The sequence below is a fragment of the Cornus florida genome, unplaced genomic scaffold, assembly GCF_030987335.1.
Source record: "Cornus florida cultivar Cherokee Brave unplaced genomic scaffold, ASM3098733v1 CherokeeBrave_3.0.0_Hap2_Chr07, whole genome shotgun sequence".
NCBI classification, from domain to species: domain Eukaryota; kingdom Viridiplantae; phylum Streptophyta; class Magnoliopsida; order Cornales; family Cornaceae; genus Cornus; species Cornus florida.
The window spans coordinates 1,502,136-1,515,080 of NW_026775577.1; the positions used below are offsets into that span (position 1 = coordinate 1,502,136).

Here is a 12,945-nt window from a genome sequence, read left to right on the forward strand (position 1 = left end):
AGTAATGAGTAAAGCAAGGATTATTCAAGTTTGGCCCGCTTACTTAATGAGGTTGAAAATGTTTATTAAATTATGCTTGTGTACTGAGCTAACTAAAATGGACAGAGCTCTTGTTTAGTTGAGCTTGGAACGTGATGAGGCATGGAGATTGCTTCTTTCACTCGGCTAATGGAATAGAATCTTGCTTTTATTAAGATATGAATTGGTCACTCGTTTGACCCCTACTTATGGGCCATGTGCCCCTGACATAGTACAATTAGCACCTCTATTTGGTTAAAAGACTTACCTCTACATATCTGGCATTATAGTAAATTAATTAACTTAAATGATAGTCCAAGACCAGTGTGCTATTCACCCCCTCATTGTTCTGCTCTTCCTTTGACTCGATGGGGATGTATGGCCTTCATGCCACTTATTAGTTATTACCTTGTTTAACGTTCAACCATTTCCTTTTGCCTTATCTAATTGTCTAGTTCTTACATTTCTCTGATACCCTTTTGGAAGGCAAAACTTTAGAGGAGATTTAGCTCAAATAAGAAGTGCAAAACAAAACTGGAAATTCCAGTCAACCAGAAATGAATCTGGCTTTTATAAATAGCCCATGAATTTGTTCTGTTTTCTTTGAAAAACTAAGTTGGTTGTCTTCTATTTGGAGACAGATGATTATTTTATTTTATTTTATTTATTTATTTTATTATTATTATTTTTTAATTCTTGGGGAATGTAGCCATGCTTGTTTGGTGTTTGCCAACTTATCCGGGCAGGTTCTTTTTTTATTGGTGATGATTTGTTTAATATCCTCTATTGGCTTTATAAAAGTTTGTTGATAATATAATTTAACCGTCTGATTTTCACAAATAAAAATCAATTAGTTTTCTAATTTGAGCCCAAAAAATGTAATGCATTTGATAGAAGCAGTAATTAATCAGCTAAATATCTTCATTGATCGATGCAATATGAGTTTTTATTTTTCTGTTGTTTTCTTTTTCCCTTTCAGTATGTCATAGACATGTATTATGTCCTGTTATTTGAGTTAATAACATCTTTGATATGATGGGTTTCTTGATGGTACTCTCAGCTGCTAGATCTTTTTTGCTTCAGTACACTTTTTAATTGATAGTGGAACCATTATAATGACTTCAAGTTTGATGGTAGTTATATATATATAACTACTAATTTTGTTAGCTTGTGTAATTTTTCTTGCTACTAATTTTGTTAACATGTGGAGGGTAAAGCTTTCTCACACATCTTCTATTGTGTCATTTTACATTTATTAGCAATTTCTATAGTGGCCGTGATGTTTATCTTCTTACCCTTATAAAGTTGAAATTTAGTTCCTCTAATTGGCTGGTTATACCTTCTTTAGTTGGATATATTTGGTTTCTGGTGATGGTATGATGACATACTAGGCTCTTGTAACGGTTAGTATTTGGTTTATGGTGGTAGTATGCTGGTGTACTATCAATGAATTTTATGTTTGAGATAGAGTTTTTGAAAACCTTTTAGAAAATCCCAAGTCTTATTGTATTTTGAAAGAGAGTTTTAGGGCATTGGGAACCAACCCCTTGGCCTCGATGGTGTAGAAGACCAGATGCCTCAAATCTTATCTATTGTTGATTCATCAAATCTGATAGTTTATTTTCTCTTCTTTCTTGCAGTCTATTCATCTACATGTGGCTAATTCTTTTTATGTTCGTGAAGCATGGTTTACAATGTAAAAATTCATGTGAATTATTGATACTCATGAATTGTGGCACAGGTTGGATAACATTGATTGGGAGAAGAATTCAGAGCTTCTTCTTCTCCTCCTCCTCTTTTTTGTGTCGTTTTACTAACCCCCTCAACTCTGCTTATAACATATTTTTGTGAGCAAATTAGTTAGTTAAGGCTCTATTTGAATGCTCTATTGTTATGGAGCAAAATGGTGATATCAAGTTCTGTTAAGAGACTGCTGGATCTGCCTGTGATGCATGAAATTGTTTCTCCTGAGAAATTTGATATTTTCACGAAGTGCTTGTGGAATAGTTTTTGTGATTTGAGTACTTACAATTGTGCGATGTTTCTTTCATATGAAAGTTTAATTTATACAAAGTGGTAGGTATGTCTCTTGCCCAGATAGATAGATGTTTTTATTTTTAAAAATTGTTGATATATTGTTGATGCTGCTATGCTATGGAATCTCCAGGTTTTTACTGTGTACTTTGGTTGATCTTATTTTTACTGTGCACTTCAACCAAAATAACAGAATTGTTGCAATAATATGCACATCCTTGCGCTATTTTGGTGACACTGCCGTTATCCTCTTTATCATATCAGTTCAATGCTCACTCGCTTCTCCTCTGATCACTCGTCCCTCATAAACACTGCACTGCCAACAAGGAAGAACAGCCGTTCTCATCGCTGGAATCGTCCATGGTACACTTTATCTTCTGTTTCTGTGACTCTCCTCTATTTCTTCTTGCTTCTTACCACTCTGAAAGAGAGATCAATGTCTCCTGTTTCATTCAAATCTCCGTGCTATTTAACTAAACCCTAACAAATCTTTAATTTTTAGTTCAGGGTTTTTGTAAATCTACTACAAATCAAGAAATGCTTGTAGTTTTGTTTGATTTGATGGGGTCTAGAGAGAGAGTTTTGTTTCCTTGTATGGCATGCATGATGCATTTTAATGAAATCTATATGATTTTATTTTCTTGTCTTCTATCTCGTGAGTACTGATCACACTTAAATGGCAGGCAGGCAGTTGCATCAATTAAAGAGATGCTTGATTTCACTAAATTTGTGATATATTAATGCAATATTCCACCTGAAACAACTCCAATATTTTTACCATGCCGAGAAATTTTTGGATCTGCACAAGAAAACAAGTAAATTAAATATAAATAGTTTTGGGTACTTTTGTATACCCTTTTCTGATTTCATGATTGGCATTTGTTGGGGTTGGGGGAGAGATTTTTCCTCCATTGAGGATATTGTGGACTGTTTGGGTTCCTTGAGATCGTAGTTTTAGTTTTTTGTATAGCTTGGGACGCGTTCTCCTTTTGAACGTCTTCTAATACCTTTTACTTATAAAAAAAAATGATTGGCATTTAGTTTTGATTTAGTTAGGCATGACACTGAGAGTTGTGAAACTTAGTGATTAAAAATTGAAGAAATTATAATATGGTGTAACAAAAGGTGTTTACGTGAGACAAATTAGAGCCTTGAACATTTCCTTGCACAGACACAAGAATTTGTGTGTGTGTGTGTGTGTCAAATCCATATGTCTCACCTCCCTTTGAGGTGTCCTGGCACTGAAGGCAGCACGTGGTCACCGGAGTATCAAAATCAACCTTAATAACTCAAAGATTCAGTTGCGTTGGGGTAGTAGTAAGAAGAACTACCACCCAAAGCAGGAGCACATTCTGGCAAGAGGTTCTGCAGGGGCTTGATTGATCTGACTAGAATGTGGAGGACCTGAGTAACTTACACTCCGAACAGGGTATCTCCCGGAAGGGGTCCTAAGCTCCCGAGTTGGAGCAGACGTAGATGTGGCAATAGTATAGGCTGCCACAGCCATCATCAATGCCGAAAGGGTAGTTGATTGGAATATCACCACAAGAGGTTCTGCAGGGGCTTGATTGAGCTGATGTGAAGCTTAGAAAGAACAGGACCATGAGACAATGGAGTCATTATGTGATGTAGGTCTGTTGGTAGATGGAGAAGAGACATTGTGTAACATTGTATGATCTCAATCCTTTCCTTTCTATTAGCTAATTTCGGTCATGGACTTGAGTTGGTCTAAATGAAATAAGGTGCTAAAATTATGTTGCATGTGATGTCAGTCGGTATATATATTTTCTGGACAAGGATTCTCTCTTGCGCTGGATAGGTCCTGCACCAAATCCAACCACTCATCACTAGTGGGCCTCACCGTGAGGCCCACTAGTGATGAGTGGTTGGATTTGGTGCAGGACCTATCCAGCGCAAGAAATGATCCTTGTCCATATTTTCTACCGTGGAATGTTACAGATAATTAGTACTTTTGAATATTAGTACTCCAATTTTTGTGAAATTTGTATTTTCAAATTACAATTATTAGGCATTGTAACTAAATCTTCTTACATCTGAATAAAAAAATGTTCAATTTTTTTTTTTTTTTTTTTTTTTTTTCGTTTGTCCCAAAATAATTGTGTCACTTCAAATTTTAATCAACCAACGGGGCAGTGACATAACAGTATCAGCCTCTTACTTCCCAAGAAGAGGTTAGGGATTCAAATCTCAGAAGATACATGTGTGTGTAAGTACCAACTAAGACCAAAAAAAAAAATTCAATGAATTTATTTATTTATATTCTTAATTATACCCCGCTTCCCTTAAAATTATAAAAGCAATTAAAATATATGAACCTACCTTGGACATTCATTCTCTATCATTATAATAAAAAACTACACGCTTAAAAAGTTAGGTTCTTAAGACGAGACATTTGTTGTGAAACACATAAGAGTATCATCAGAGGACGAAAAAGGTGAAAAGAAATGTATTAGGTAAAAAGAAATGTGTAACTTTGAAGTCTCCTCTTGCCTATGCGTCTCTCAAAATTCACCTGTCTGAGTTTTTGTTTTTGAGATTCCTCCTTCGTGCTAAATTTCATTGCCATAATGGTGTGAAATTCTCTTGTTTAACACCATTATAATTATGAAATTCACCATTAATAAAAAATAGTAATTAACTTCATCTACTAGATAAAACTTAAGTCACATAAGGCGGAAGCGAGAGCGAATTCGAGAGCGGCAGAACTAAATCTCAAGTATTGAGAATTTGAACAAAAGTGTGTATGGAGTAGGAGTGAGCTCAAAACGTAAAAGCAACATTTGTTGAGAAGGATTGTGTAATTTAGGATGAAACTGCAGAAAAAAGATTTTCTAATACTCACGTATTCATTTTCTCCGCGATTTTATATTTTCCATCTCGAAAGAAAAACCTACAAATAATACAGTATGCATATGCTTCCATATGCACTTGTAGTATTCCCAAGTAGTATTGCAAAATTCATGCACATGGTGGGCACTAACATTGTTAGAATAAAATTAGATTGAGCTTAAAGAAACAACCTCATCATACAAAATAATGCAAAGAGTATTCAATCATTTTCTAATAAAACGGTGTAACTCGAATTTCATTTCGTATCATTTCATCTTTTCGTTTCACAGTTCCAAGCCCACATTATTTCTACAGTATATTCTAAAAAATACCATTGAGGTAGGTTTCACAGATTACTAGGTGAAAACCATCCAACTATATTGCAAATGCCGCCATCAGTATCATCTTGAACTTGTTCAATTTTTCTTTGAGTAGTTGTAAAAAACCACATTCTCTTGGTGTCGAAGGATGATGCTTAAGAGTAGAATTCATAGGTATTGGCTTCAATTATGATCCGTCTTAGCCCTCCAATAGGTGCTAGAACCATCAAAATAACCCCCAGCACAATGCAGGTCTACAGTCATGAAAATCAAATGAGTTTTAAATTCAAGGCAAATGATAAACAATAACAAATATTCGACATTTCGGCCCGTTTGTTACAACGTAAAATATTTTTCTTAAAATATATTTTTCTTTTTCAGGTAAAATATTTTCTTTAATTTTATTTTTTGATGTTCCACAAAGGTATAGGTCGACGAGATTGAAATCAAGTCCATTGGGTAGAATATGTAAAATAATTTGTCAAAAATTAATGAGTAAATTATTTTGTTAAATTTTATTTTTTTTTTTCTTCGTAAATATCTTATGACAACCAAACAGAGCCTCCAAATTGCACATACGTACCCAGTTAGTAAACCAAGATAAGCTGTACTTCCTCGGTTTATGGATGATAAGCCATATCACGCAAGGGAGCTGAAGAAGCATAAAAACAATAGATTAGCAAATTGTATGAAATGCACGAGTAGTAGTCCAGTGAATTAGGGACTAATATCTTCTCCTGTAAAACGGTGTCCTATACCCTCCCGTCATGGTTTGCCTTGCCGTATCATTCGATATGTGATGTATCGGATACGCGAATTTTTTTCAAATTCGATACGCGATCCGTATCAGTCAGTTTACACTGACTTTGTCCAAATCCGTTACACCACGACCGTGACCGACACTACGAACCATGCCTCCAGTTAGTGATGCAAGTTACCAAAATGTTGTTGTGATATTTCATAACATGCATCACTAACCGTTGGGGACAAGTCTACTGTTTCGTGCAAGAGGATTTTTAATCTGTAAATCAGAGTAAGGAAAACTAATAGTATAAGGAAACAAATGAGCAACTTACAAAGTATGTTGTTGGGGCAAATACAAATCCTCCAAAGAATGAAAGAAGAGCTCCGAAGAAAGGAAAGGTCATGCCAAGAAACATTGTGAATGCTGCAAGCAAAGAAAATGTATACTTTAAACCACATATTTGGTGTAAATAATGCCGAAGTGATTGGAGAGGGATTGAATTCACTTACCAACGTATACATTTCGTGTAATAAATCGAAGCATGAAACTTGGCGTGAATTTCAATTTCTTTACCAGCACAGTTTCTATCATATCAAATACCGGCATTGCATAAATCTACATTAACACAATGAAGAACATTACAAACTACTGACGAGAAGAAATATGGAATAAATGTGTTTGAAAACAAGTTTTGACTTGAACCTGATAGCTTCCGATCACATGAATGACGACAAACATGTTAGCTGTTGCAATTAGCCATACTGGTCTCTCTAATGTGATGAGGATATTGTCCTCAACTGAATTCCCAAACATCCAGTACCCAATAAATGCCACAGGGAAGTAGCACAATGCCACAACTATGTATGCTACGAGGACTCCTCTCCACATCGGTCCCTTGGAAGGCTTCTCGGGTGTGGAAGGGATCGTTGCTTGAATCTCCAGGACCACGTTGTGTCCGGCATAGGCAAATGCTACTTCACCCAAGGCAGCGAAGAAGTTAAAAACTGTTCCTGATGTGCTCTTAGCTTTGTAGCCATACTGCACATCTTCTTGCACACCCTTGTGAACAGAAGCACTCCAAGCAATAGTAGAGTAACTGTATGACAACAATAACATCAAACACGTTATGCTTTTCAAACAATTTAACATGCTTTGAAATGCTAAAAATGTATTATTTTTCGTTCCTCTGAAGCTCTTGTCTTGCAGCATTTTAACATTAGTTGCCATTAGATAGCTGCAGCTAGTAGTGTCTACACCATGTGAATCATAGTCAGGGGCGGAGCTACTGAAGGGCTTCCAAAAAAAAAAAAAAAATTTAGTACTAATACTGTACATTAGTTCACAGCCCGATTGCAATCCTGGCTCCGCCCCTGATCATAGTTCAAAGATTTCTAACACCCGTATTTTCCCTTTGTTTTCTCATTTAAACAAAATGGCAAACAACGCGATGACTTGGTATAGGAGAAGCATGGTACCGTACCTCAAGGACATGACTGCCGCGGCCAAAGACACACCAGAGATGGAATTGAAGTTGGGAAGATGGGAGAGCACGAAATGGACAGAGGCAAAGATCATTATGAAGTAAGTTTGTTTGATACTTTTGCATTCAGGACACACTATGTCGTGGAATTTCTTCAGTGACTGTCCCCCGGTGACCATATAGATTATGTTCACACTGACTTCAACAAGCAGCTGTTGGGGCACCACAATCCAGAGACCGAGTTTTTCGCCAAATGCCTGCTGTCCCAGTTCATGGTATCTGTCGAAACGCTTCCCAGGAACCATTTCATGCATCTCAACCATTTGCCATAAAGTGTATAACGTTACAATCCATGATACAACCATTATAGCCACACCAGGACCCCTGAAATTCGAAAAACATATAAGAAATTTATTTGGGTCAAACTGACATCATCAAAATTTTCTCCACGGACAAGAGTACAATTAGTCAATCAAATTATTGGGAAAATAAAAATTTATGCTGAAATGTTTGATTTTCATATAATTTGAAGAACAAATCTATTAAAAAAGATGTAAACACCGTGTAGAACAACTTGAAATTCTTCAAAGAAATAAAATAGAAAATGGGAGGAGGGTCTAAAAGTTAGTGAAAATAGCACTGCATTTTAAAAATCAAACTAACACAGCCATGAACTTAGTTATATGAATGGTGATTGAATTATATAGCTTTATAATAGATATTCCACTGAAAATGGAAAAATGCCACTAAAAAAACTAATAATGTAGAATCAAAATGTATTGTTTTGGATTTGTGCATACCATCCGAGCTCTGCCATTGCATAAGGCAGGCCTAGGACCCCAGCTCCAACCATGGCAGTGACATTGTGGAAAGCCGAGTACCACCATTTTGCATTCCTTGAAGAAGTGATGGGAAGCCAATCGTCGATTGCCTTCTCCTTTGCTGTCCGTCGGTCAACCTGTGATTGGCCATAACACAATTCTTTCATCAAATTCATTACAAAATAACTATAGAAAAAAAATATATGAAAACAACATAATCAAATTGCACAATTTTCTTTCTGCAGTTAAACCAGAAGTTTAACTTTTTTGTCGTAAACCAGACCATATATTATAAAATTGGGTGCATGACATTCTATTAATGGTGAATCATACCAAATACTAGAACATCTGAACCTCCCAATCAAGTCCACTTTAATGGTCACAGAATTTTTTTTTTTTTACAAAAATAAAAATAAAAATTCTATTTTTATAAAATTTTGGTACCAAGTTTCCATATTAAAATATCTTGAAAATCAAAGGGTGATTTTGGCAACCTTGTAGAGCTTTGCTTATTATTTTTTTTTTTTGTAGAATTTGGGATTTGTCAACCAATCAATTGGCTGCTTGTAACAGTATATCAGATATGGAATTAAATCATGTCTACTCTGATAATTGAAGTGGTTACTGTTTGGAATTGATGTAAGGTGTATATTAAAAACAATTTCACCATCAATGATTCAATATAAAGGAAACAAGCTGTCAAGTAGAACACATCACTCAAATTTCATTTCCATATGTGATACTAAATTTTCACTGACAATGAATCAAGTATAAGCTTTTGTATTATTGGAATGGTATTATTTTCAAAACATACGAGACTGATTATAGATTCAACCACTTGGATGAGAGTAGTACACACAGTTTACCTACCATACCTACCAAGAATCCATATATTAATTTCCGATCAAACAAATCGTAAATTCGTTATATAGTCTGAATAAAAAAAACATGTACTGTGTTTTTGAGTTTGTGTTTGTGTGTGTGTATTCATTTGCATCTTAGAATCGAGGATGCCATATACTATATTGAAAGAGGACAGGACTTGATTGTATTTGTAGGGTACACTAGTCAAAACTTAATCTAAAATATGTTTTTAATTTCTTGCATAGTTTCTCTGGTATACCCAAGATTTTCTTTTTCCCTCTATATTCTCAAGAACCAAACATAACATGAGAAAATCTGTTTTGCACTCGTGAGTGGAGAGAGAGAGACTTACAGTGTTAGGGGCATGGTTCTGATCAGCTGGAGCTTGATGACTTTTCATGGCTGTTCAGAGCAGAGTACGAGAGAGAAACAGGGGAAAACAAAACAGGGGACCAAATAGGCAGAGAGAACGTGAACTCAATAAATGATGAGACTTGTTCATCTATTTAAAGGGAACTTTTTTCTCCTCTTCACTGTGTGTTTAGTGTGTGTGTTTGTAGATAGAGAAAGAGATTGAAGGTGACTTTGTTTTTTTAATTTTATGAAGTCTTTAATGGAGACAATGACCTTGTTCAAAAAGAGAAGCAAACAACGACTAAAACACAGTGTCACAGGTTGCTTATATTCTGCAATCTTTGAAGAAAAGTCCACAGATATTATAATATGCACATGCTTCTATCTGTACGGAGTATTTACGTTTTAAAGTAGAAAATTCAAATTCTATGTGCTACCCAAATGTTCTCGTTTGAGTAGTTGTTCACACCTTAATCTTTTGAGTTAGAAGATAAGTGTCCAGTTTAGTATTATTAAACTCAAATTCAATCTTTGATTTATTGTCACGTTAAGTTCGTATTTAAGTTCGTATTGAAGTTGTTCGAGTCAACAGCTAAGATAAGTAAGGTGATACAACTGCAAGAAAAATGTTTTAGAGTTCAAAATCTAATCCAAAAGGAATGGTGAGACTTGTACATGTATTTAAAGGGAACTTTTTTCTCCTCTTCACTGTGTGTTTAATGTGTGTGTTTGTAGAGAGAGAGAAAGAGATTGAAGGTGACTTTTTTTTATTGATTAGAATATATTCTAACAGTTTTGACGAAATCTTTAACTGAGACAATGACCTTGTTCAAAAAGAGAAGCAAACACCAACTAAAACTCAGTGTCACAGGTTGCTTATTATCTGCAATCTCTGAAGAAAATTCCACAGATAATACAATAAGCATATGCTTCTATATATGCACGTAGTATTTACATTTTAAAGTGCAAAATTCAAATTCTATGTCCTCCCAAATGTTATAACTTTATCTTTTGAGTTAGAGAACAAGTGTCCAGTTGAATAAGTATAAAACTCAAACTCAGTTTTTGATTTGTTGTCAAGTTGTGAATGAATCCAACTGGAAATTTTTTTTTTTTATTATTTTTATTTTATATTAAGTTCAAACTTGAGGGCTGTACGTGTGCAATTTTATCCACACCATGGTCATAAATTACGACTAGAAATTTTGGAAAGTTGACTTTTCATATCTTTTTAGGATAAAGTAATGCGTGCACAATTTCTTTTGAAACTTGTTAGCCTTGTTACCTCACCAAATGTGCCATGCATGTCCGCAACTTGATACTACTATACAATTTTTCTAGGCCCTACTCGATAAATGAACCACACGACTCAATTTGGTGGAGGATAGAGTACAATTTAGTCACAGCTTGGACCGAAATATTCTAGTCTTAAGGATTGACCATCATATATATATGTATATATATATATAACACAAATGATCGACTCATAGATAAGTAAAAAAATTATCCACACTAGGACGGTTGGATATAATTATTATGTATTTTTTAAAATTATTTTTTTTTTTTGACAATTATATCATATCTAACTATTACAGGCTTTGACAGAGATCGAGCTAGAAAATTAAGTAGGAGGGCCTATGTGCGGGCAATTTTAAAAGGTATTTAATAAAAATAGAAGAAAATAATAGGTATAAAAAACTAAAAAGAAATTTGTATATACTCTCTGTTCCAAAATAAACTCCATGCTTTTCTTTTTTGTCTGTCCCAAAATAATAGTCAACTTTCTTTTTTCAAATACACATATCACATCTTTTCATATATGTTTTTTGAGATTACAAATTTGAAAGTTGAATATTTAAAACTTAAAAGGGTAAGTTAGTAATTTTTTAAGGAGACAATGCATGTCCCACATGTCCTTTAAAAATTAATTATCCCCATGAACGATACTTAAATTAGAACGGAGGACATATGTATTTGTTTAATACTATATAAATAAATTTATGCAAGAAATTAGGTGTTATATTTCAACTTTTTTTTTTCAGAATAAGCAAGCACGATTATAGCAAAAACCTGGGACTCCGCGTTGAGTTGACAAATATATGATTATGGGACTCCGCGTTGAGTTGGCAACGCAAGCACGATTATAGCAAAAACCATGGGACACCGCGTTGAGTTGGCAAATATATGATTATGTCTCAATTGGGACTCGAACCTCTCTAACCTCATTTAAAAAAATAAGAATTTGATACCGCTCAACCACTGATTCTTTAATAATTATATGTCAATATTGATAATCATTATCATGTCATCTCCGTATAATTATATGTCAATATTGATAATCTTTATCATGTCATCTCCCTATTAAATCCAAATTTTTATTGGTAAATGATGTTATTATTGATGCATTCTCCGCCCACCACAGACAACATCACAAATAAGTTCACAATTTCGTAAAGTGAAAGAATAAGAGAGAAAAGTCAAAAAAAGGAAAGCCAAACATTCAGAAGACGAATTGAGTGGTTTTTGGTGGCAAAAAGAAGAATTTGAAGGCTGCAACTCATTGGAGGAGCTTGAAAGTAATTTTGAGGCGTCGAAGAAACTGAAACAAAATATGGCAAATCGATTGAACGGTGTGAGGTGTGAGCTCTTCGAAGGAACGTGAAATTAGTTCTGCTTCTACTTCGATAGACATTAACAACCACCAAATGATTCGAAATATGGATTTGATAAATTTTAATCATACCTTAATAATGGAACCGAGAGTAGACTTGTTGGAGAAGGAAGACGATACACAATCTTTAGTTTTGATCGATTCTGGAATTAGCACGGATCAATTGTTTGACGAAACACAATATTTAATGTTGATCATGGATGAATAATTGTTTGATGAAATTGTTACGGATTGAAGAGAATTTTATTGAAATATTTACTCTCTATTTCCACTTCCTTATATGTAAAGGCTACTCTGAATCTTCCTGTTAATGAACTTTTTTTTTTTTTTAAGTTGAATATTAATGAACTATTTTCTTTCAATGTAAAAGTCATTTTTTGTTTATGTATGGTTTTTTTTTCTTTTTTTTTTGTACTCTCTTTATCTTTATATATTGCAGACAATTTTTGCGAATTCCATGTTTGGACGTATTGGTTTGAAATTGAAATTTAATTTAATTTAATTTAAATTTTTAATATATATATATATATATAATTTTAAATAATCAATTCAATTCAATGCTACCAAGCACAATATTCATACTGTTTCGGACCATTCGTATCTATCTGCGTTAGGAACCCAATTCATGTATTTCTTTGTTTTTATGTTTTTCAATTGCAAAGTTCATTATTGAATGAGATTCGAAACAAGCTCTAATTGGTCCAAAAGAAGCCCAACCCTATGCTAAAACCCTGGCCCAAAATCTAGCCCAATCCAACCACTCATTTAGGCGTTAGGGTTTTTCAAAT

The 12,945-nt window shown here is 34.3% G+C and overlaps 1 protein-coding gene across 1 annotated transcript; it reads right to left on the bottom strand.

Annotated features, from left to right (window-relative positions):
• Positions 1 to 5,129: 5,129 nt before the first annotated feature.
• On the bottom strand, positions 5,130 to 9,639 carry LOC132315681 (lysine histidine transporter 1-like). Its single transcript, XM_059814024.1, has 8 exons — positions 9,485 to 9,639; positions 8,248 to 8,405; positions 7,448 to 7,831; positions 6,670 to 7,063; positions 6,477 to 6,582; positions 6,299 to 6,390; positions 5,806 to 5,874; positions 5,130 to 5,476 (listed from the first exon to the last, which is right to left on the bottom strand). Exons 1-8 carry the CDS (start codon positions 9,530 to 9,532, stop codon positions 5,378 to 5,380), a joined length of 1,350 nt encoding a protein of 449 aa, XP_059670007.1. The 5' UTR covers positions 9,533 to 9,639; the 3' UTR covers positions 5,130 to 5,377.
• Positions 9,640 to 12,945: the final 3,306 nt, after the last annotated feature.